The sequence below is a fragment of the Temnothorax curvispinosus genome, unplaced genomic scaffold (genome assembly GCF_003070985.1).
Source record: "Temnothorax curvispinosus isolate PA1 unplaced genomic scaffold, ASM307098v1 QBEX01007652.1, whole genome shotgun sequence".
NCBI classification, from domain to species: Eukaryota; Metazoa; Arthropoda; class Insecta; order Hymenoptera; family Formicidae; genus Temnothorax; species Temnothorax curvispinosus.
In genome coordinates, this window is record NW_020217432.1 from 55301 (window position 1) to 81966 (window position 26666).

Sequence of the window (26666 nt, forward strand, 5' to 3'; positions counted from 1 at the left end):
GCATTGGGAATATAGCACGATTGAGCAACGAGGCTTGCTCCACGTACCGAGTCGTCGACGCGAAGCGCGGCAAAACGTCTCGAATGCGTGTCTGCCTGCCGACGAGGCGCCCGCCGTCGCGCGTGGAGGCGCGACTCGATAACCCGCGATTCGGGGTCAGCACGACGATCGCCTTTTACGCGCTTCGGAGACGCGAGGGAAGTCGCCGGAGGCGACCGACGGTCGATGCGTCAGCCGTCCCCCTCGACCTCGACGATTACGTCGCGATAAAGCGTTCGTGGAGTGACACACGAATCGACGCGAGCATTTCGACGACGCGATTCCCCGTTCGCTCATTTATTACGAGAATGATTTTTTTTTTTGCGCGAGCTGGGATATAACGCGCGGGGATAACGCGAACAATTCGTACAGACGGCTTAATGCGGCTTTCTCAATATATATAACGAATCGCTCGCCACGAAAGACTAAGCTTCTTAGTCGGGGTTACTGTAGGCTCGCATTATACCTAGTTTCGATAAACATTATCGACCCGCGGCCTGAACTCGAACTTTGTTCGCCCTTGTGGGAAAAAAAAAGAAGTAGCAAAGCTGCGGAGGAAACGTAACTATATCTGTCTCTGAGTCTCTGGTGCTTTCCGTCGTTGCGAATACTGTCCCCGATTGCCGCTACTTATCGCGACATCGATAGGTAGATTGCGCAGCAATACGCGATTCATCTCGAACTCCGTTCGAATCGGTTCGAAACTTCAATACGTATTGGTAATACGCGTATCGAGCAGTCCGCATCGGTCTGACGAGATCCACGCGCGAGATCCGGCGCGATCTCGGATCGGGAAGCATATCCTTGGCATTTACATCGCGCGTGTTCCGCGCGTGATAAAAATCTCAACTTCTCAGCGCGACAAGTTTCCCGAGTTCTTCGTCTTCGCGTCCCTCTATCTCTCGCGTTTTGTCGCGTACGCGGATAAGGGACGGACGGGAATATCTCCCCCGGTGCATGCACACATACACACACATACGCGTGGTGTACCGCGAGGTGAATGACAGTTGCAGACAGTTCGTACACAAGCACGTTCCAGTGACCCTGCTCGAAACGGGCGCGATACGACGCGGCGCGACGCGGACGGCGCCGCGCCGGTCGATCCTCGCCGAGCTCTCTCTCGCGAGATCGGCGCACGTGCTTCTCTCGTCCGTGTGCTCTCCTCGCCGACTTCCCGCGTGTCTGGCCGCCTCTCGCGGCCGCTACCCTACCAGCGGAATGGCCGAAGAAAACCGCACGCCGTTCAGAGATATTAGGATAAGTTTCATTCATACAAACTTTGGAACAAATCTCGACCTTCGGGAACTGTCGGCCACGCGCTGGCAAAGTGCGGGAACGTCTCTCGAGCCTGAACAATCGTCGTTTCGATATGCATCAAGGATCAAATGGTTGCATAAAGATAAGCGATGCGAGAAGAATTGCTAGAATTGTCGTGGAATTATAATAACGATGAATATTACAATTAATGAAGAGAAGATGCCATTTTCGGTCGAGCTGGATCCTGGTAGCCTAATAATAACATTTCTGTGTGAATTTTGTATATTTTATCCAACTCGGTAATCTACACGCCGATTATTTGCCGGTCGATAAATAGATAGAAGATATTTATATTTTATAAGTTATAATAGATTCGACTGTAGTCATTATTTGATGATAACTCAGGCTGTGAATTAAGTTGGACTTTCCTTTCGGCCAGTGTATCGAATATTTTCAGCGAAATAGCGAATCATCGTAGATTCCATGACGACGCTAATGCAATCGTATCGTTTTGTAGTTTTTGTACATAAGATTCATTGGAGGTGCGACTATCGCACGAAAATAGGAAAAGTCTCAATCCCACAAGAGCGGCTCGCAGCTATTCCTAGCTGAACTCGGAAGCCTCGGAGTTCACGATACAGAAGCAAGTTGAATTCGTGGAAAGGCACGAAGGGAAGACCAGAAGAAGCGGGTTCGTGGTTGGCTGAGCGGAGTGGCACTTGGAGGTAGATGTGAACAAGCACGGCGGAGTCGGGGGCGAAGGAGGAGGAGAAGGAGAAGGTGGTGGAGAAGGAGGAGGAGGAGGAGAAGGAAGAGGAGAGGGAGGAGTGGGGAATAGGTCGATACGGTAAACTATTGTCTGGCGGGTGAAGTGCTCATGAGAACCGGGCGGAAGAGACGTCGTCTTCGGCTTCGCGCGCAGTCACCAATTTCGTACGAAATCCGAAGACTCGTCATTTCACGCGGCTATACGAAATCTGCATCTCTTCCGCCCACATGACACCTCTCTCTCTCGCCTGTCTCGGCCTCGATCGATATCCCCGCGCGTTTCACGGGTCCTGTCGATAGCGTACCGCAAACGAGAAACGGCCACTGACACACTCCGATACGCGCGGAGTATCGATAAATGATTCGTCAATGACTTTGTTACGGAGGATCCGCGGCAGTATATCCGTGTCAAACGTGATTCGATTAATCGGCCTGAAATGAAAACGCCTGCGCATATAACGATATTATTTTTGCTTTTAAGCTTAAGTTTTTAAGCGCTCCGCGATCCTCCTCTCTTCCGGTTTTTATTCCTATTTTATCCTCACCTGTGTGTATGACCACCTAACGACATCTGTCGATACCACTTTGAATGCATTTGCCGTTGCGTTACGTAATTTCGCACGCATGCCACGTTTAATTGAATATTGATACCTTTCTTAAAATAACTGTCGCGCATCGCGACTATGGCTTTTCTTTTCATCGTTAGGGACAAAAGTATCTAGGAAATGGACAGCGCATCTTTCGCGATTTTTCGGAGAAAAGTTGGCGAAGATGCGTTCAGACTCGTAACGTTATCGTCATCCGTCTACCATAACATCGCGAATGATGATACACGCTATGATCACGCGTCCGTCGTTTCTCACCGAGTCGCGATTGCAAAGTTACAACGCGTGGTAACGCATTATGTTATTCCGAACCTCTTGGAAAAGGAGGTACGCACCGCGAAAAACGATCGGCGCAAACGTGAATCTTGCATTTTTTATTTATCAGTCAAAAGCAGTTTATTACTCAATAATGTAACAGTAATTTTTAATTGCGAACAAACCGTGAGTAATTTAAAAATATTTGAGATACGGAAAAAATAGCTGGCTACTGGATATGATTGGCAATAAAATGTCTGGTCCGCGCCGCAATGCGTTAACATTCCTTTCCTCATGATCGACAACCGGACCGCCGCTGATTTTTTCCCTCTCGGCTGATGATCCCGGTACTCTGTGCATGTTGCATCGAGCGCAAAAGCGGGAGATACATCTGATACGCGTCAGGTAAATGTATCTGTTTGACGGACGTGTCGCTTTATCGCGAATCTCGATTACTCCAGTAGAAAATAAAGATTATACGTGGGTTGCATGACGTCATAACGTAGAAAAATATCGCGGGACATTCGTTTATCCGACTCGCCGCTTGGCTTTTGAGTGCCGCTATCTTTTCAAATGAAACTTGTACCACGCGACGTCGTTCCGGTTTTAGTGCTCCGTTTAGAGAATAAACTCTTTGATCGCTTTAGCTTTCGGTATTTGCATTTGAAACGCGACTACTCGTCTTTGCGTACTCGTACCGGCGCTTTACCCCCCTCCCCCCACGTGTAACTTATTCGCTCCTTATTTTCGCTCTCGACTCGTTTTATTTTCCTCGAGCGATTAAACGCTCGAGACTGTTATGCATCCGTCTCTGCCCGCGCGCCACGCGAGTCGCAAGAAACTCGCGTATATATCCCGCGTGGTTAAGAACCCGCCCTCTCGCATATAATTTCACCGTCGTTAATCCCTTTTAAGCACGACAAAAAAATAATCCACGTCGTATAATTTGATGATCGCGCGGCGAGCACGTCCGCCGCGCGGGTTAATAATCGCGGCGAACGGCCGATCGCGCGTGTGGCGGTGCGCGAGCGCGATTACGTAAATAACCCTTCCGCGCGACGTCACCCACGATCGGCCGCGACCACCCAAGCTCGGCCACCCGCGCAAGCTCGGTCGTCGGACGTATACGGTATCGACGAAGAAATTAAAGCGTTCCCCGCTCTCGGGACTCGCCGTCGCCGCGTCGCCTCGACGACGACGGCGGTGGCTGAGGGAGGACCGCGGATGCGCGGATGCTGCGGCGGATTCCCGGTTGACGAGTGCGGGTCCAACTGCGATCCCGCAGTGTACATAGGGGCGGTTTGGCATGCGGCGGGCACGACAATACTACAGCGCGGTGCGGCCGCGTGTTTGCCGATTGTCACCAGCCGGGCTGAATGGAGAGGTAAACATGATTTTGCCCCCACCGCCCGGCGCCCGGATCGTCGCTCGGCGACGCACGCGAGCGTCCGTACGTGCACGAGGGATTGACACCCCGCGCGTGCATCCCGAGATACCGAGCGTTCGAGTGTACTTTGATTATTGTAGCAAGCCGGAAGTCGGTACAAGTCGAGAGAGAGAGAGAGAGAGGGGGGAGAGATAATTCGTTTGCCTGATATTTTCTGGTTTACTCTATCTTTTGATAAGGCGTCATTTTACTCGCTCTTCAATCGCGCCACACATGATCCGAAGTTAATTGATAAAAAGCTTAGACGAGACGAGTTGTGTTATTATACTTTGCGGAGTACTCGACGTCGCGTGATACAAGTTTCATGCGAAAAGATAGCGGCACTCATACCGAGTACCGGAGTAAGCAAATCGGATAACCGATAAACGAATGTCCCGCGATATTCTTCTATGCTTCATGCAACCTACCTTGGCATTATTACTTTGTTTATATCTTTGTGCATTAATCGTTTCTTCTCAATATTAAATGCTAAAAATATTAGAAGACACTTAAATTCTAATTATGTTACTTATCTAATATCTATAGATAGTATACTTACAATTAATCAAAAAAATTTAGCAACAATCATTCGTGCTTGTCTTCCTACGCGCGCATATGCGAGCGGGACTTAATTTTTTCCTCTCTTTCCAGTTTTATTCAGCAGATATTACTTCCGGCCCGTAATATCAAACGTAGATATTAAAATTAAGTTGAAGTGACTCAAATTTATGACGTATTCTTCTGAAAATATTATAAAATTAATATCCTCTCGTTTATGTATCTTGTGTATAAGACAGTTATGGAACGTCTTTCTATTTATGACATAAATTAAGGTAAATAATTAAAGCGTATAAATTATTTTTCTAAATTTTGAGTTTTATCATTCCGGAACGATGTGCAGTGATAAATCCCATGAATGCACCCTTGCATGCGCGGTGCTCAGCGTTCTCCACAACTCGTAAGACATTATTAGACCGAGCGGTAGATCCATATCTCGTAACGCTCATAAAAGAGCCGGCCCCGACTTCCTTACCAGTAACCTTTACATATGGCAATTATAATTAAAGCCGTTCGAACTGTGACGGACGGCAAGAGTTTCGCGAAACAAAAAACTATATATCGTTTGTCGCGAAAAACTTTTCATGATCTTAGTTCGATAGCTATCAAAAAGCGATCATTTCTCGATCTCGCGATTCGCCGGTGGAATTGTCGCGGGCTCGTGGACACGTGACTTCGAGAGAGAACGATGCTTCTCCTGAAAACAAAGCGGTCGACCGTCCCGGAGCAGGGAAAGGAAAAAAGAAAGGAGCGAGAAGGGGGGAAAACGACGGAACGACGCCGATGAAAAAACGGAATAGAAGTGATTTTGCAAAGGTAAAATGTCCGGCGCGGCCCGCGCCGTCGCCAGACTGGTTAAACAGGTTATCGGTTTATGGCAGCCGTAAAGAGATTTTAAATTTCGCGGCACATGTGCCCGTGCATTCCGCGCCGCGCGTTGCCTTTTCCTTCGTTTTTCAGTCGTTTTGCCGAGTTCATAACGTCGCGCGCCGACGGCCGGACCAATGGGAGGCGTCCTCTCGATTACGACGAGCGTATCCATGGGGAAGCGCGTATATACTCGCTCATGACTAAAACTCCGCTCTGGCATTTTAAATTTCTTACCGATCCCGTTCGCGATCTCTGTGCCTCGAGCGACGTTGTAACTTCGATGCTCCATCTTGCGCAAACGAGCAATTAGCATCCACGATTCTAATAATGACATGCACATGTAAATTGCCAATACGTGTGAGATACAGTTAAAATTAGTAACAAGAAATATTAAAGAAAAAAGATTATAAATTATATTATTGCTGTGCTCTCTTCAACATACAATACAAATAAATCTCTCCGTATTGTCTCAGTAAAGCATAAGAAAAATTGTAAATTACTTTATCTCTTCTAAAGAGGAAAGAAATTTGAGGATTATAAGAAATGATTAATCTGCGATGAAGGAGTACAGATATCTCTCGTAGGGGAGATAGGTAAATTTTCTCGAAATAAAAATCTGCAAGTGCGCCTTTCAGCTTCTTTTGGAAAAAAATCTAAGGAGCAAAAATATACGTTCTTACGACACGATAGTTCGCTTGGTGTTCAATTGGCAATAAGAAAGAGCCCGTTTGTAGTAGATATTTTATTTCCAACTTAGGAACTGAAATGCCCATATAATAAAAAATATTTTGTATCGTAATAATTACTATTATATTAAAGTGGGAAAACGAGGGTTATGCTAAAATCGTTCTACTAAGTATACAAAATGAAGGGAAAACTTCGAAAAAAAAAAAAAAAACGAAAACAATTCGTAGACTCTTCCTCGAAACATTCTCCAAAGATTCTCCCACGACTCACTCACTCACACATCGTTTATCCTAACACTCGCATGCGCGCGCGCTCGCGCTAAAAAAGGACTCGAGATTTATAAAAACAATCGCGGTAACAGAATTATATAAACGAAAAATCATATAAAATCTTCCACGTGGAATTCTTTGCACATTGTTAATTATTCTTATCATTTTTCTCCCTTTCGATTCACGTCTATCTTCTTATAGTTTCTCGAACTGTTAAGGGGGGCTCGTCAAAAGCATGTACAAATGACCGTCGCCGTCGTTCGATCTCTCGTAGTCGCTATCTAATCAGTTTCTTTTTTTTTTATGGCACGTATTCTCGTAAAAGCCTTTCCCTTTGCGGAGACTCGACAATATCCGCTTCGCCGTTCTCTTCGCTCGTTTCCTTATATACCGCACGAACCGCGCGATTTTACACCGAATCGCAATCCGCATCCGTATACTTCGACTACCTCCTTCCCTTTCTTTATACATACGCTAGAAACCCGTGGAGTCCCTTTAGCTTCTCGTTTCTGTATACGTTTATCAGACTTGGACGTGAAGATCTATCTTAAGATTGTGTGTACGTGTGTATACGTGTATGTGTGTGTGTACGTAGTTCTTTCGGGCGATCGCGCCAGAGATCCACTGGTACCCAACAACGCCCGTTTAAAATTTTCGAAAAAGACTTACAATAGAATTTTTCGTCGCATAGCACCATGTTGAAAAGCGACGCGACGCGACGGCGTGGTCGCGACGCGCCCGGGTCGCCGGAAGTCAGCCGCGGTCTTACAAAAATAACAACAAGTGGTAAGCGTTTTCGCGTCGTCTCCGCCTTCGCCTGACCCTCGCGCGCGCTGCTCGATAATTCGATTTAATTCGATTTCACGACCCGTTGAATACCACTGGAGGCTTATTTATTTTTTTTTATTGTTAATCAAGCCGCGGTCTCGCAATCGGCGCCGGAACGCCTTTGTGTTTATCACGAAAGAACCATCCGAAAAAACGTGAACAATTCATACTCTTGAAAGACATCAATATAGAAATCTGATTTTCTTCTTTTTTCGCCAGAACGATCCGAAACGGATCTTTCTTCCTCTTGTACGTTCTTAGGGTTACGAATGCTTTTAACGTTACTCTCATATTTATTAGTATCTTTTTGATCAGAGTATCCTAAAACGAACAAATTCTATCAATATGTCTACATTTAACATGGATATACCGTCAGTAAATTTTTTTAAATCTGTTTTTTTTTTTCTCAAAGTATTGTGGTGGCCCGCGATGTTCGATCACGTTTGGTAGCGATCGCGTAACAATCGGTCGATTGCGCATTCGGTTCCGTTGGTTTTACACAGAGATTAAAAACGAAAGGTCACACTACTACTACTGCGTCGACACGGCTAGAAAACGAAAGATCGTCACAAATTGTCTTCCGAGCGAAAAAAGAGACCATCGGAAATATTCTGTAAAATATCGTATTTTTTTTTTCGTTCCTCGTTAAGGAAACAGCGATACGACAATCGTTGGCCACACGAGCAAGACAGCCTGTGTACACTTACTAAACTTAACTTCCTTACGTAATGTTGAAAGATAATGTAGGATTTGTCTAGCTTAATGATTTACGTGATTATATACATTATATACATTGTCGCTGCTATAACATTGCATGCGTGCGCTTATATCGTTAGAGGTGACTACAGAGCGGTGTATGTGATTGTGTACGAGTGTTTCCTTCTTTTTTTATTATTATTATAATGAAAATTGTCTAGCTTATACAGTACATAGGGTTTTCGCGAGCGTTACTACATAAGATTTACCCCGTTACACACAGTAAACAATTATACATTCCGATGATCCGCCGGCCAAATGTTCGCCGTTGCTCTTCCTTTTCTCTTTTTGCATCGGGTTTTATCACATGGTGCATTGAAAATAAATCAAAATGTGCGCTTGCGAAACGAAAATCGAAAATAAAGAACGAATTGAAACTAATGATAACGATACTCGAAAATACGTAATCTGAAACGTATGAAAAGAAAAAAAGTAATTATTCTCTGGGAGCTCAGAGAATGAAACGTTCGGAATCTCTAGCATGGTATTAAGACAGTGCGAGCTTCCGAAATTAGAATGCTTCTTGCCTCGTAACATCAATTGAAACTCAAAAAACGCGCGTAAACAATTTATATAAAATAAACATATAAAAATAACGACTTTCTGTGAATTCCATCGACTGTCTCCTTGAATAGCAATACATTTTGTTGCACTTTTATCACAGGGGTCTTTTTCTTAATAACGATAATCCTCTAGAGTCTCGCGCAGGGATAAATTCAAGAACTTACAATAGTTCCGGAGGCCAGGACTTGTAATATACCCACATATACTGGATATGTAACATATTATTAATTATTAAACATTAATTATATTAAATCTGCGCGTTTAATTTGGAGCGAAAAAAAATGTTGCGCGGGCAACAAGATCAAACATTTTATTGCATCTCTCATCAAACGCATTATGAATATTTTTGTAATAATCAGAAATCATCTTTGAAATCTGCGTCAGCCTGACCGATATTTTATTCTACCTCTATACGAGACTCTGTGGGACTATCACTGTTCTATCATGAACGAACAGTGTGAATAATTTCGTCTTGTTGATGCTCAAATCGAATAAAAACAACATAACTGAATATAGGTAATTTGAACGAACCACATCACTCTTGTCAATAAATCGCTTCACTCGCTGATATACAATTCGACAGCGAAGAAGTCCGACGGATCCTTGTCTCTCTAGTAATCAAAGCATCTTTCGCTATGCCGGAAACCCTAAATGTTGAGATCCCATTGTCTTACTTAGACGTTGGGGCGGCCGGCTGTTGATGCGGCGGCGGCTGCCCCATCATCCCCGTCAGTCTTGGTTGCGAGGAAGCGAGTAATTCCTTGTAATACGCGCTAAATTCCGGCGGTAAAAACGACGATGCAGCGGCAGCGGCTGCGGCCGTGGGCGGAATCGGCGGTGGAAACAGACCGTTATAGAACGAGTAGTACATGGGGTCCAGAATTGGGAGGAACTTGCCGGACGCGTTTGGCAGTTGCGGCATCGGATAGGCGGTAGAGTTGTTTTGCGGTACCGTCGGCACGAAACCCGACGGTATGCTGGGTAAACTGTGCCGTCGTCCGGCCTCGCTCTGCCTCGATTCCTGATGCTGCTGCTGCTGCTGCTGTTGCGCTGCCAAGGATGATTTCTCGCCCTCGCTGATCCTACGATGTTGATGATCCCTGCCGGCCTCCGCAACCGCTTTCCTCCTATCAATGCTCATTTGTTGCTGCTGTTGTTGTAACGTCGTTGCCTGCATTCTGGGAAACGGACTTCCAATGTGATTCAGGTGATTCAAATTGGGTACGTTCGGTATAATAGGATGACTCGGCTTCCTCGGTGTGTATGGCGAAACCGGCTCGGTTCTCACCGTATACTTTCCATTCATTTGTTGTTGCGGCTGTTGCTGCCTCCTTTGCGCGCTACTTATCACTCCTATCGCATTGCTCTTATTAGGTGGACTTGGTATTTGGACGTGAGGCGGCATGAGGTGATGATTGTTTTTGTGCTTGGGATTCACTAACGTAATCTCGAGGTTATTCGACGCGATAGTTCGACTGTCGATTACATTTTGGTAGGCGGGGAAGGGTACACGTTTTGGACAGTCGGCGACAGGTCTGTCCGACGGTTTGTCCTTGACCGGTGAATTCCGCACGTCCAGATTTAACGGATTAGGCCTCTGTACTACAGGTACTCTGACTATTTCTAGACTGGGCCTAGGGAACGTCGGTTTCTCGTCCGACTTTTGCGTCAGATCGAGAACACCTCCTTGTCCGATGTCGTTGCTAGAGCTCATTTGCGGATGTTGCGAGCGTTGTTGTGATTGCTGCTGCTGTTGATGCGGATGCGAATGCGGATGAGGATGCGGATGCGGATGTGGATGCGGCAAGCGATATTTTGGTGGAGAGCTAAGAATATCCTTAGGATTTCCATAAACCGTCCTTTCGTTGTGCACAAATATCGACCTCGACTGTGTCACCTTTGGTGGTAATAACCTGCCATTTGGAATATTTGGCGGAACAAAACGGTGGTTTGGATGCTGCGCAGACGGAATCGTCGATGGTGCGACGTTCGCGTTCGCGTACAACTGCAACAGCGCAGTATTGTTCGAGTTACCGACATTTATCACCCGACTGTTCGTCACATTATTGTTGTTCATCATGCTGATGTTGTTATTGTTATGATGAGCCGGTAGTTGTTTGACCACTGATATTCGCGGCTGATGATTTTGATGGTCGTGCGGTGACGGTAACATGTGTCCTATGTCGGGCGTCACAGTGACGGATATCAATTTAGGAATGGAATTCGGCGTGACTGGAAGCGGATACGGCGAGATCGACGGTTGCTTCTCTTCAGTGGATTTCATTGTGGCCGGCAGAGATTGTTGTTGTTGATGTTGTTGCTGCTGCTGCTGCTGTTGGTGTTGCGGCGACATGGAGACATTGGTCTGAATCACGCTCGGTCGTGCGTCCAGATCGACAGCGGTGACTTCGAGACCGCCTTCGCGCAAAATCTCGAGCTTGCGTTTTTTGAAGCTGGGAATAATTATCTTGTCTCGACTCGTGTCGCTCTCGTTTTCAAGATCAATCACTTCGGGCGATCTGGAGACCGGAGGTACTATCGTTTTTTCCGCGAATTTCTCGCCGCCGAACAGTGGTATATTTTCCTTGCCCTGCGCCAGTAGCGTCGTCTGCTTGGAATCCAACTTGATCTCCTTCATATCCTTCTCAGGTGGAGGCGTTAAAGTGACAACCGTCGACGCGTTTGTCGCTACACTGGTCACGGGCAAGCCTGGTGGCGAACACGATGGTGGAACTTGTTGGGAAATTAAAGGACTGTTGAGCTGCCTCTCTAAGACACTCTGATTGTTACTGGTACCATTCGTCGGCGTTGTGGAGGGTGTGCTATTGGGCGTTGAGATAGACGTGTTGGAGGATGGCGGTGGACTTGGCAGTTGGCTAGCTTGCTGGCTGGAAGGTGTCGCGTTATTGGCGATTATTGTATTCAAGGACTTCAGGCGTTCCGGCTTCACTCGCACGCTACGTAACGAGGACGTCTTGCCGGTTTCTAGTTTGGGTTTCTCACTCGAGAGTAAAGTCTGCAAGTGGAAAGGATACGTCATGAATAATTTGAGTTGCATTAAATATATATAGTTTCATGATAATGAGACTAGTGCCATTTACCGTTGTTGTTGCTGACATTATTGGTTGTAAGGGCGGCGTTGTGATCGCAGGAATTGCATCTATAGGCGGAGGTGTTTCCGACATGTACAGATCACTCGGTTCCTCCTTGATATCTAAATCATCGGACACGCTTATACTCTTGGTACGTCGTCCGTGATTCAATCTCACTTTTGTCTCCTCGCCTCGCTGATACCTTTCATAAGGTAGTAATAACCTGCAGCGAAAATCTTATTATAATTCAACTGCAATTTGGATGTTTAAAAAAATCTCTATAAATGTACATATGTCGCAGAGATGTTAACGCTAAAGACAATCGTGATTAGAATCCGCTGAAGTACTTCACCTTTCATAATGTCTACGTGTAATAGTTGCCGCGCTAGTGGAACCTGTGTGGCCACCGATGTCGTCGTAGATGGTCTTCCACATGCGACCAGCGCTGACGGAGTCGTAACCACCGAGCATTTGCACTTTCGTGTAGAACAGGAACAGATCGACTACGAAGAGAAAAAAGGATCGTTACGATCGTAAATACAGAACCGACCGCGATCTTGGATTTTGCGAGAAGGAAACCCTGCTGTGTCTTAGCTCTCTGCAGTCTGGCAGCCGAATCGCCGCCAGGAATCGCGCGGAAATAGAAATTCGAAAAAAAAAAAAAATCAGAAAAATCGATCTTGCCTTTCCGGTGGCAAGACCGGTCATCGGATAACAAATCCGAGGAAAAAATAACTGAGATACTGACTCTGCCTGTAGCCCAGCAGTGGCATCTTTCCGACCGGCGTACCCCGAGAGTTCATAAAACTCTGCACGTCGGTGATAAACTTCTTTTCTTCCGCGCTGGTCTTCCTCTCGCTCCGCCGTACCCCGGACGAGGGCGGCCTCCCGACCGTGGGTATCACCAGGCTAGTGCTGGTGATCGCCGACGTGCTCTTCGACGTCGACGCCACCGAGGCCTCGCTCTCGTTCGAGGACTCACCCGGCGAAGCGCTGCGCTTTTTACGCTTTCTTCGTGGTCTGCCTTTTAGCTTCGGTGCTGAAAATCACAAACACATTGCTCAATCATCGCGCTAGGCTCACATTCGTATCTTTTGCATATAAATTTTAATATCTCGACTGGAAAAAAGGAGGCCAAATGCCATCCTTGATATATAAATATATTATATTAGTAAGAATTGGTTTATCGCTAACGACGATAAGAATAACGATCGCAAAATGTTTCGTCCCGCTTTGGTCTCTTCTAAATAACTTATTCAAAGAGAATTTTATTTGTAAAATGTATTGTACCGAACAATCAAAAAGCTTTCGTGTTGAATAACCAAATAACTTATTCAAAGTGAATTTTATTCGTAAAATGTATTGTACCGAACAATCAAAAAGCTTTCGCGTTGTATATCGCATTCTTCTTTGTTAGAAAGCTTATGTACATACGCAACATTATTATGCAACACGTAGACACACGCGACGAATTAACGTAAAATAATTTCACGTAAAGCAACCGCAACTAAAATGATTTCAACTAAAATAACAAACTAATTTCACGTAAATCAATTTCAGGCATTAACGTCGTAAGCACGATATAGTAAGACACGTGAGCACGATAAGCACACGTGACCTGTTGAATATCCCGTAGTAGATTACAAGGTCGGGGAAGTATTTATTTATCTTGATGCGGAACAATATTATCGATAAACGGACCGGGGATGTCGAAATGACTCGAAAGTTCGTAGTAACGCGATTTACAACGTCCACCATTCTCAAGTTTGTTTATAAATTTGACCGACGTTCTACGTGACAAAATTTATGCGTCATAAAATCCAATACGAAGCGTAATTTCCTACTCCGTCCGTTTAATCACACGAGTACTACAATAGCGAGCAATATTTATGAAATCACGATTGCAGCTTCGATTTCTGTTCGTTATTGTGGTATCTCGATATACACGTTGACGTGCGATAATTTGGTCACGACAAAATTACGCCGGAATTACGCACACCGGTAATTTTTAACCGGGCAATAACTGCGGGCTGAAATATTAGGCCAATTATCGACGTCGTTCGATTGTCAATGGTCTACGGTTTCCGAAATAAAAATATAAAAAAAAAAAACAAGAAAAAGGTAGCGCGACAAACGTAGTTCGCTAAATGCCTCGCGAAAAGGCTTCGCCGACGGCTGATAATCTCATTCAATCTACGTTAATCTCGACTTAACTTGGCGCTGAAACTACCTGTATTACGCCGGCCGGCGGCAACACGTGTACGCGACGCGCACTTTCAAAGAAAATCGATTCGCGCAGACACGAGACCCGGATTGTTTTTTTTTTATATATAAATTTTCCTTCCAGATTCCACAAACACACACATCTCGCCGCGTCTTACCAGGTATATTCAGGTAAACCACTTTATTATTCTGAATTCTCATCACAATGGCCATTGTTCCCGTGGTGAGGCTTATCCGTCGGGCGACACTCACGATTGCCGGTTTATCGACGGCCGCACGATAATTGTAATAATTCTCGAGCGATAGCGACGACGACGACAGCTTTTCCCAACCGTAAAAACTCGGCCGAAAATACGCGACGAGCGCGTAACGGACGTCGGAAACAAACGAGTCACAGAGTTCGTTGCCGAGTCGCAGGTTGCACCTCACCGTCCTCACCGGGGAGGGGAATTCGCCGGGAACCTCTTCCACCAGTGTCCTCCCGCTAATCGGATATTTTCCGCGATACACGCGGAATGTATACGAGGACTCGAATCGCGCGTGTGCGTGCGTGTGTCTGGTACAAACGATCCGTCGGGCCGTACAATTTGCACTACCGTCCGCCCGTCGGGCCACGCACAATGTTTCGCTACGTTGCGCCCGTCGGATCCGCGACGGACGATATCACGTGTATCGCGATGAAGCGTCTCGGTGGCGATGAACCAGATCGCGCTGACGAAAAAAAAAATCGCAATTTGATCGCGGGTCTAGGTCGGGCGACCACTAACTGGCGCGGCGCCGCGACGGTGCGCGGGGACGGGCGATCGGGATTTTCGACACGGTAACGTCAATACACGGTCACGTGGCGCGCGGGGGGGGACCACGCGATTTTTCGATCGGTCGATCCGCCAGGCGGGCACGCGAACGTCGGACGAATGCACACGTCGTCGTCGCTCACGAGCGCAGGATCATGCGTGCACGGTGCGACGCGACGCGACGCGCCTTGCGCCTTGCCTTGCCTTGCCCCCCCGCGCTCTCGATTTACGCGCGACCGATGCGTCGGGAAACGCGTCGAGTGCGACGGAGCACGGAGCGCGATGACGACGGATTCGCCGACGACGCGTTTCCCGTACAACGGGGAAAGATCTAGGGGCTTGAACCCAATTCGGTAGCGCGCCGCTGGATCTTATCTCGTCTATTATTACATCCTTCGGGATCGCTCCCGCATCGAGCGCGCGCGCGGCCCAATGAAACACTCATGAAACAGCCGCAGACTGTTTATTTTTTTTTTGCCGACGCCGGCGACTAGCGTATAGGTATATATCGTTAAGCGAAAGCTCGCTGTTATGTTTTGCCGATCGGCATCTCTGTGTCATCCCTTCGCATTCCGTTCGACGAGTACAAAGAGGAGACCGCGCGAGAATGGAAAATAACATCGCGGCTCGCTTCTTGTTTCACATATTTCCGGACTCTTCTCGGCGCCGCGTATATGGTGGATGGATATAAACGCGCAAAGTGAATTTGTTATCACGGGAGATTCGTGCGAAACTTGAAAATGTATCGTGTTGCAAAAAAGCTCTGTGTTACCGTTGCTCATTACCATTGCAAAGATATTGATTACAGTTTATTTATATTCGTTATTCAAACGGGAGAATTTTAATTAATTGCAATATTGTATTAATTTACAAATGATTGAGCGAGAGAAAGAGAGAAGTTTGAATATCTGATCGAAACAATCTAAAATTTCCTTCTCAAGTTCCGCATTAAACACAAATAAAACATAACGCTTCGTATTTTTCCCTCTTTTACATCAAAATACCTGTCGATTATTTACGGTAAAATGATGCTCATTCAAAAAAAATTTTTCTCCAGTAAAAGTTAATAAATCATAATAAGACTAACGGGAAGTTTATCGTATTATAAAATAAATATGTAAAAAAAGAGAGTAGAATAAGTCTATCGATTGCGCGTGTTTCGAGAAAAATTATTTTAAATGCGAAAATATCACGCACGTATGTGTTTAAATTATATGTATATTGCGTGCTAATTAGCGTACAGTTACTGGTAATTGACTGCAATTGAAATATTATCGAGACAAGCTCCTAGTATTAAAAGCATATCAGTATTTTCGTAACTGTTGTATATTGCCATTTCTTTCGAAAGATGAGTAAAAGCTTATAATGATGCCAGTGCTTATAGTATTAAATAGATAACGTACTATGTACTATGTATATTGACATATTGTAACATGTTCGTAGTGTCTAGTAAACAAACTCTAAGGTCGTACGTTACAATCGTCTCTTACAAGTTAAACGCGCGCACACATAAGTGCCGGCATCCAGTTAAATATGTATAAACACAAATACGAACGTTTTCACAATGAAAATAATTTTTCTCAAAAAGAGTATACGATCAACAACGAAGTTTCTTCTTCCATTGTTTCCTTTTCTTCTCAAAGAGAAATCAATTCTCGACCGATTGCCCCACGATTCATCGAATCATCCATTATCGTGTAAACAAATGTACGACAAATTGAAATGAATTCTCTTGCAGGATCTTCTTGCGAAAGCCCGAATCGTGATTATGTTTAAACTGAACCAAATGACTGACAGCCGTACATACCCAAGTGATTACACAGCAGCTCGTGAGTCTCGAGATCCGGATAGTCGAACGTGTCCCTGCAGAAGAGCACCCTGGTGCCCGGCGTCGCGGTGAAGCCCCCTAACGCGGCCGCGATGGACGAGCACAGCCAGGAGGGCTCGGCGCCCTCCAGTCTACGTAGTAGCGCCCGATAGCGACAGTACCTGGGATACGAGAGTACCACCACCTTCGTCTGAAAGCTGTCCGGTCTCTTCGACGAGTTCAGGTTACCCTCGTACTCCTTTTGCTGTTTTTCGACGTCCGAGAAGTCGATCCCCGGGTCCGTCAGCACCTGCGGCTGCGGCATCTCGTATCTGAGCGGACTGGTCTCCGGGGACGACATCGGGGTCGTCGGATAGGACACCTCTCGGCCCGACGACCACTCCAACGTAGGTGAGAGCCATGTGACTAGGTCGTGCACGCGGACGACTACCTTTTCTGAAATTGTCAGCACCTCGTCCTGCAAAGAAAAATATTTCGCGATATATGGACCGTATGAATTATGGAACGTCGAATCAATCGAAGAATAAACATTTATCTGCGGCAATATTATCGCCTGCGCAAATAAATTAAATCGATAGCAATATGTATATATGTATACACTTAGAAAAAAATGTTATCAGCCATTAGAAAATTATTTTATTTTGTCTGAGTGTGTATACATAATACATACAAAGTACTCCATCTAGATAAGTATTTTAAGTAACTTTGCTATTCTAAATAATAGGAAAAAATGAAACTACGAGGTTTTATGGTTTCGAGGGATACGTAATATACTGGCTTTTGTTGTGCGCGCAGGGAGTCGTGAAAGAGATTTTAAAAGAGCAACTCGAGTTTTTTAAATAAAAACATCTGAGTTTTCTTACACACATATGATTCCCCTCTAATCATTCTGCAAATAAAACTAAAGATAAGTTTATCGAAAAATCCATTAATTTACGAAATATTTTATATTATACTAGATATTAAGTTTAATTATTTAGTTCGGTTATTATGGCAAAATGTCACTTTATCGCGGAGCCTGATATCCAATTTCTATTAATAAAATCGATATAACATAAATACAGTAATGTGCAACGATTGATGCGTCATTAATAGAACTTTTATGAGAGAAATAAGACTTTTATTTTGCTACTTTTACGCAATGGACGCGCAAATAAGTCATTACCGAGAGATCGTGAAATGACAAAAATTACGCAAGAGGAATTCGCGATTGTTGGCGGGAAGAAATTTACCCGGTAGAATTCCCATTTACCTACATAACACGGCTTTTGTCGTATTTATACCGATTTTCCATTGAGAGCTAGCGACTCTACATGGGAACACCAGGAACTTGCGCGCGAAAGCTTTTACGGAGAGATGCAACTGTCGCGGGGAAGGAAGGGGACCGAGATAAAGGGAGAGAGGAGGAGAAAGAGAGAGAGAGAGAGAGAGGAGAAAGATGAGTGTGTAATAGTCTCTCCTTTCTCTATCTACGTGATACGTATATATGTACATAATCCACGCGATATAAACCGTGGTTTATGCTGCATCTCGAGTGCATCGTTATCTGCTCCGCCTCCACGATAATTTAATTGTTCGGCGGTGCTTGCAGAGCGACGTCATTTTCGCCAAGTTTGACTTATTACTTGTCCCGTATGCCTCTGCTCTTTCCGCATTAGACGCATAAATTATTATCGCCCATTCGAGCAGAGTTCAAACGCTTACGCAACCTTAGCGATACCGTGTGTAATCGAATGACTTTGTCACACAGCTGCGCGCTACGTATACGCATAAATTTGTTTTATCGATTATATTAATGCGTTATCTCGTTGTTTATTTTCGACAGCAATAATTGCATTTATATAATTATTTATAATTATGCGTCTATTATTTATTTATAATATGAGTAACAATTTAAATAATTACGGGTTTGGTTTCTCGATCTCCTTTTGCCCTTAGTGCGAAGAAACGCCAACACATTACATAGATACAGGTATATAAGTTTATTTCGAGGCTTTTAGCTTTGGCAGGAACAAAAATAATTTTTCTCGCGTTTCCGAACGTGGCTTCCATGGCCACTGACTCTATATAATCCGATAAATTTTCCGCATCGAGTGAAAATCCGCGCGCGCCGTAAGAAAGACACACTCTTTCGGTAATTGTGCAACGCGCCAAGCGGAGCGTGATTTACCTCGTATACACGCCCGGGGCGATTTTATATGGCGGCTAACGGAAGATAATTTATTGGCGTTGCAATATCTATCGGGCCGAAGTTCGGAAACGACTTTATTTATACGTGACATAATGTTCTATTTGGCTTGGGAGCCACTGTGTGTTGCTCGGGTTATACTTTCATCTTTTAGCTCTCTCTCTCTCTCTGTGTATTCGTCCATATACCCCCAACCCCACGGCCCGCGCTCCCGTCTCTCCCCTACGCCCTTCTTCCCACCCTCGTCCGAGAGAGTTCTTCCAATAGTAGTTTCCCTTCTACTATAACCTTTCTACCGGTCGGCTTCTGTCGTCTCTCTCCCTCCCTTCCTCTCTCTCTCTCTCTCTCTCTTTCTCTCTCTTGCTCTCTCGTTTTCTTGCTCGCTCGCGCTATCCTCCCTTTCGTTCTCTTCCCCTCAACCCCTTTCTCACTCTCCCCGTCTTTGTCTCATCTCGCCCTTCTCTCACCATTCCTCCTCAACCCCCGCATACCCTCCTCCACCCCATTCTACCACGCGCCTCATTCCGTCGTCCCCACTTATTCGCTCGCTGTGCTTCTCCCCGACGTGTGTTTCTCGTCTCTTCCCCCCGCCTCCCCCTCCCCCTCGGCTCGCGACCGGCGCTAGCGATGGGCCCGATCCAATTCCCGAGCTGTAATTTTCAATCGATTCACAAGCGGCTCTCGTCGTCGAAAGCCATCGAAGGACATTAGAATAATCGCTGTTCGATCTAATAATTGAATCACACTCTCTCTTGCATCATGTTTCGTTACTTCACGTTAATTCCTTGCGCGACGTTGCGCCCAACAAAGCTGCAAAGCATAATTTTCACTTGAGAAATATAGATGCCTTAAAAATTATTTTTCTACTACGATGATATTTTTGCGTACTCGATTCTAACTCGTGGTCATAAATAATTCTACCAAAATATTTCTGTAGGATCTATTTCTTTTGTCAAAAATCTACAACTAAAAATATACATAAAATAATATAAAAATAAAATATAAAATATAATAAATATAATAAATACATACACTATATTATATTATATCAGGTTATATTATATTACATTATATTATATATTATAATACATATTTATTTTATAAATATGCAAAATATATATAAAATATGATATATAAAATTGACTGACATGCTGTATATTTCCTTTATATTTTTCATATATTTTTTTACATTTTAAACATATCGAATTTTATTACGAGACCGCCTTAAAAATATTTCAGCGTATCCATGTTGATCACGTACATTTACGTCGTCATTCGAATATCCTGCAAACGTTCCGTAAAGTAGTTAAAGTAGTAATTTTACAATCGTTTAAGCACACGAATCCATAATTTCAAGATTACTTCAGTGAGGCACAATGTATCTTGCTGAATAAATTGCAGTAGGCTTTATTCTACGAGGCAATTCCGAATGCAGGGGGTTAATTCTACGGAAGAGAAGGTCGCGACCTCGGAGGCCGTGATTAACCTTCCGTATCGAGATGCCTCGACGAAAAAAGGTTCGGTACCGTTTGAATGACGCTTGATCCCATCGCTGCGTCCGCGCGTGCCAATCGTCCCGTCTTTCTCTCTCTCTTTCTCTATTTATTCATCTATTTCTCTATCCATCTATTTCTCTCTCCCGTCCGAGCATATACATCAACGATGCTGAAAATAAACCTTGCACGCGAAAAACTATTGAACATGGAATATAGAGCGGAATACGTCGCGACTTGACATGAACTAAACCTCCATGAAAAGATTGTTAGGATTCGTTATCATTTCGTTATTTATTCAAAACCCTTTAGTCTTCCGACTTAAATCGTCTAAAAATTTTGTTACATATTTGTGAGCTCCTCTCGAAATTTTATAAAAGTGACGCGAACATTTTCTTTTATTCTCTCTATCACGTTTCCCTCGCTCTGAAATAATTTTTCGTCGAAGAGAAAATTTTGCGCTTTGAAAAGAAGTTCATTATTCCAATTGACTCAAAGGCAAATTTTTCTCGACTTTTAGTGGATTTTATTATGGGCGATTTCCCAGGAGTGACCGGAGTGTCGAGAAATTCCGAATTTTACGAGACGGTTACTTATTCGACTTGCCGAGCACGATTCTGCTGATCGATTGTTTTTGTTGGCGCTCGCGGCGCCCGGCGTGGCGACCGTGAGTTTTCGCCACAAGCACGGTGTAATTCAATTTTGAACTTCGCAAAGTTCGCGGATTTAACGGAAAATAGCATTGTCAACGGCAAAACGACGTATGCGAGACAAATGTATCGGTTTGAAGTTACGCCGCGACAAGTTGGAAGTTATCATACGAAACTTTCTCGCGAAACATCCTGTATAAAAAAAAGGGGGAATTTCAATAAATGTTCTCATAAAAGAACGATTCTTTCATAAAAACCTCTTGTGCTCCTCTCGCTGTCGGGGAGTTACCGCGGCTACGGTAATGAATTTCGATGAAACGCGAGAGCGTGCCGGGGGGGAGGAGGAGATTTCGCTTTTTCGGCCGCACGTATCCCTCTGACTTCCGCGTTTCGCGCGTGAGAGACGGGAGAGAGGCGCGCGTGTAAACGCGTGTAGTATCGTCACGATTGTTCTGACGCGGTTTGCAGCCGTGCCGGTCGAATGCGACGACGCGACGGGATGCGCCGTGCGCCGGCTGCAGTTCAACCCTGCGGCGATGCACACACACACACACACACACACACACAAACACACACGGATACGCCGCGCATCGAGTCGATGCACCGCGCCGCGTGTCGAATCAGAGTGATAATGTATTCCGACGTTGCTACGGCGATTCCTATGCGTCCTAAACACCCCGATAACCTGTCAATTTGCAAGCTTTTAATATATAACGTACGCAAAAATCTAACTTCTTTCTTTGCTGTATAAAGAGAAACCGCGGATGGCAAATAGAAAAAAATAACTTTAGACGTAATTATTAAAATGCCAGAAGAAAATTGATAATTAATTGTGGTATTTCATGTATTTTTTTAAATCTTCTGTTGTTTAAATTTAGCTGAAGTTAAACAAACATATGCGAGTATGCGATAAGATTAGAAAAATATGCAATTGAACGATTAACGAATATAAAAGACACAACAATGAGTTTCCTACAAATACTAATTACGTCATTACGTCATTTACTAATACTGACGATAGATATCACCAATATTGAGCGGTAGATGAGATATCACAAACGGCAATATTTCGTATCGCTAGACGCGGTAAAGAGTGGGGATGAAGTCTCGGAGGGCTTAGGCCAAGGCTTGGGTGGGGCTAATTATCAATATGAGAAGAGCGGATGGGACGAGCAGAGGGATGCAAACTGCATCGTTAGGCTTTCAAAAGGAGCTAGAAAACCGTGGTAAGAGAGACCGGGAGATTTATTTAGAAAATTGAAGAAGATTTATACGCGTTACCAAGCAATTACAAGACTTACGATCGATATATGGAAATTGACAAAGGAATGTTATTTTATTACATTACTATATTTTGCTACATTTATTAACGATCTCAGTACTAGTATTATTTAATACTAGCTTTTCACGTAATTTCATAAATTGAGTGTTCTTCCTCCTTAATAACATACCTTTACAACAATAAATTCCTTTCTTGAAAACCTAGTTTATAAATCCTTTATCGCAACCTTCCAGTTTATAAGTGACCTTTCGCATTATACGCAGCTGCTGGATATAATTTTGCAAATGTATGTTATATCAAGTATAAATAAAAGGTGAAGCATGTCCACCATATTATTAGCATAGCCGCGAAAGTTTCTATCTGCGTATAATATCATCTCGCACCCAGCACTTCTTTATCTCGCGCCTCTCACCAAACTTCTTAAATGGGCTTTTGTAACTTAAATGAAAATAGATTCCAAGAGAGAAACGCGTTTTTCGAGGTGAAAGGGAGAAAGAGATGGGCGTGTACACTGAGAAAATTTTAGTTTAAATTTCAACGTGATGATAAAAAATGTTTTCGTATATATGCAGCGCGGCTGTAACTTTTATCGCTTCCGAGTTATCTAAAGCCATAGTCATGTAAACGGCAAGGCATAATTACAAAATAATAACCATCGATTAAAATTCACGTCAACCGCTTGACCGCGCCGATAATGAATACATACTCACAAAGCGTTATTGATTAGATAACGTCTTTGTTCTTTTTGCAGCTCGAATTACGCCCCGACGTCTGTTATAAACCGCATAAAATTCACCGTACAAATGACTAATTGTAAAATAACGGAAAAAGACAAAAAAAAAAAAAAAAGACAGATAAAGAATCAGAGTCCAGGATAAATCCGCGATACTGCAGTTGACATATTCGCCGAGCGTACATAACACATTCATCGCAGAACAGGAATATGTAGCGTCTCGACGCAGTGGTGGTCAATTATTATTTCTTCATATAAACGCTACGCATTGTAGAAAATAAAAAATAATTATGTAAAAAAACCAAGAATGAAATTTTGAGGTAAAATGCGAGAACATTCATATTAGATGAACCACATATCACGTGTCAGGGAAATAAACGCGATTCAATAAACGCAATGCATTGATTAAATTGCATTTAAAACTAGATTGGCGCGAAACCGGAGAATTATGAACAGTACAAATAATGGAATTTCTAGAAAATTTTACAATTTTTACTATTGTATTCTGAATTTTGATAGGTAGAATCATTACGTCGAATAAAATGGAAACAAGGGACAAATAACGTGCACCGGCGCAGTGTATTTTTCGACAACATGCGAATACAAATGTTGAAAGTTTGCATATATTTATCTCCATCGCGCGTTTGTTCTTTTAAAAGCTAACAATACGAGGCAAAATGTAAACCGAACACTTTTGCAATACGATCGCAACAATACCAGCGTGATTTCAATGCGCCGCCGCGCAGAGACGAGCAAACACAATTAGAGATAATAATAAACCGTTGTCGAGAGCGGAATGCGTTTGTCGCGAAATTGAAAAAATAAACGCGTTGACAGGATCGATAGAATTAATCAGAATCAACGGCAAGTAGTGCGAATCAGCGTTATTGAGAGCCGCTGGGAAGCATAAATCACTGTTAGATTAAACCCTGGAGCACGCAGTAGTAGATGGGCCAATGGTATGCTTTCAGGAAATATAGGGTGACCCAAAAGTTCCGATCCATACTTCATCGATCCACGAGATAGTCGTTTATTAACCGATACCAAGCCAAAGTGAACGTCTATCAATTTATTAATAGAATATTGTCTCAAATAATAAGACAATATTGAATAATTTTACTTATTCGAGAAACCGCAGAAATATATTTTATAAGATATATTTATAAACGTCAATAATCATTAAGTAATTTCATGATTAGTCACATTAGACGCTTAATTACGACTTAAACGACTGATTATTTTATTACTAAGCTATAGTGTCTATAATAGAGAGATTTTAAAAAAAGCATCTTTGTTTTTTTATATAAATTGTTACATTTCTCTAGAATTCAGAAATCCGTAAGTGAATTTAAAGTCGGAAATTTTACTCGAGAAATTTAACTCAAAAACAATTAATAAAATAATAAAAAAAAAATCATGGTTTAACGATCGACCGTACCTTAATACACATCGTTATCGTTTTGTAATTTTTCACGCGCGCGCGCGCGGAACATATTCCGGAAATTACAAAATTACTATTAAACGGGGGGCAATTAAAACCAAGCTAGCAATTAGAACGTGCGTAACGGAGACCTCTTGTCGTCTAGCGAACGTCGAACCTTAATTCGAGAGCGATAAACGGGTTTTTGCACGATTCGACTATTCTGAATAAAAACAGAACTACCTTGGTATATCGTGCACGAGCTCGGGCTAAAAGGAATTTGATTATGCTCGATGGTTTACACACGGTGCTTCTGGATCGATGCAGCCTCGTGGCTCCCTCCTCTTTCTCCTCCTCTCTCTCTCTCTCTCTCTCCCTCTCCCCTTACTCCCTCTCTCTCATCGCCCTCTTCGCCCTCTTCGTCACTCTTCCGTTCCTCTCCTTCGCACCATTTGCCCTTTCGCCTTTTTCGTCCGTTGCATATTATATATAGCTCCAAGTATTGCCGTGTAGTATGCAAATATGCCGCACGGGCGTGCACACAAAAATATTTTTTATTTTAATTTAAATTTATATGATGCCGTTTTCTACGTGTAAGACAACGCTACATCACTCCGGTTGGCGATCTGATAAACGTTAGACGACAAATACGGTTTGTCAACGATATGCGGTATACGTCAAGAAGGTGACGTTAAGAGGGAAAGCAGTTTCCTTTCCCGTGACATGCGTTTCAACATGTAGCACATAATCCTCTCTATATTGCGTAATGCAGGGAATTAACGAAGTAACTGGAGATGTATTTCATTAAACCAGTAGGAAACGCCGGACGATTAAACATAATTGATTGCAGTCCTTCGCCCATGCCCTTAAACCGAGCTTTATCGATTAATTTGTATACGTAACGTCGCGCCACAAAGGCCAGTTTGCGTAGCATGCCATCAAATTATTAAAATCACATAGACATTTGCTAATAAACTTTCGGAATGGCCGGCGCTTATGAAATTAATTAAATTAATATTTATTGGAATATTATGCAACACTGTAATATGACACGATAGAGATATATGTAGCGCTCATAATAAATCCTGAAAATGTCCGTTACTCGCGCCAAAATTTTTTCATCTTTTATACATCTTTTATTTATCGTATAGTCTATAATTAAACTTACGTAACATTTCATTAATTAACGATAAAATCGTACACGTCTGAAAATTTCGTTCGATCTCTCTACCCATAGATGGAGTATCCAGTGTGTTCCTTCCCGTATAAGTCTTGCCGGGAACTGCAATAACAGAGGGGTCGGGCAGTTGCTTCTTTAATTCAATAACCTCGTGAAACTGATACGAAACGTCCACATTGGAAATTGCAGCAGCGGTCTCGGCGATCGATACTCGCGCGGCTATTTCAGATTAAAACAGACAGCGATTTTTTTTTTAAATAAGTTCATTCAACTAATTCAACAGCACATTTTTTGAAAATTACTTGTGGAATTTATATCATATATGTGTTTGAAAGAGCGAGGTAGAGAGAGGAAATATCTTGTGGAATATTTCCAGATATCGCTGTAATTTATTTTGTGAACTCCAACCTACAATGAATCACGAAAGAATTGTATTACAAAAAGATTAATACGACGCAGATGTATCGAGATTTTATCATTTTGCGAACGTGAACACACACGTGTACGTGTGTCTTTGAATATAAATTGTTATTGAGGATCCATAGGGGAAGGGTGGGATTCGAGCAGCGGCATCAGTTATTCAGGCGCAAATAAAAGACGATTTTACGCGAGGATTCCGTTTGAAAATAAATTTAGTCGAATATCTTTGAATTTGCACTCCGGCGAAATGTCTGACTATATCAAATGCAAACGAGTATATTCAACTGCGCGCAGCGATTGTCGACTGTCGTCCTTTCGTCCCCTTCTTCGCCGTGGATTGTCGTAACTACGGGACTTCTGAGAGCGAGTGAATTATCGTACTAACGCTTTAATTATCCACATCAAAGTATATTTTCGTGCTGAAATACGTTTAACTTAGCAAGTACACGGATTATAATTCTCACCGAATATAATTATCTAA

The 26666-nt window shown here is 43.5% G+C and overlaps 1 protein-coding gene across 2 annotated transcripts in view; it reads right to left on the bottom strand.

Moving 5' to 3' along the window:
* Window positions 1–6311: 6311 nt before the first annotated feature.
* Window positions 6312–26666, bottom strand: part of LOC112457237 (AT-rich interactive domain-containing protein 5B-like) — a 102565-nt gene continuing 82210 nt past the window's right edge. The window contains exons 2-6 of one of the 2 annotated variants that reach the window (XM_025020163.1): window positions 16799–17276; window positions 12723–13013; window positions 12327–12477; window positions 11984–12197; window positions 6312–11898 (exon numbers count right to left, since the gene is read on the bottom strand). In XM_025020163.1, the coding sequence (XP_024875931.1) occupies window positions 9553–11898; window positions 11984–12197; window positions 12327–12477; window positions 12723–13013; window positions 16799–17276 (3480 nt within the window). In that variant the 3' untranslated portion in view covers window positions 6312–9552. Of the gene's footprint in view, window positions 11899–11983; window positions 12198–12326; window positions 12478–12722; window positions 13014–14355; window positions 15050–16798; window positions 17277–26666 lie in introns of those variants that run through there. The other variant, XM_025020164.1, reaches the window with a different exon arrangement.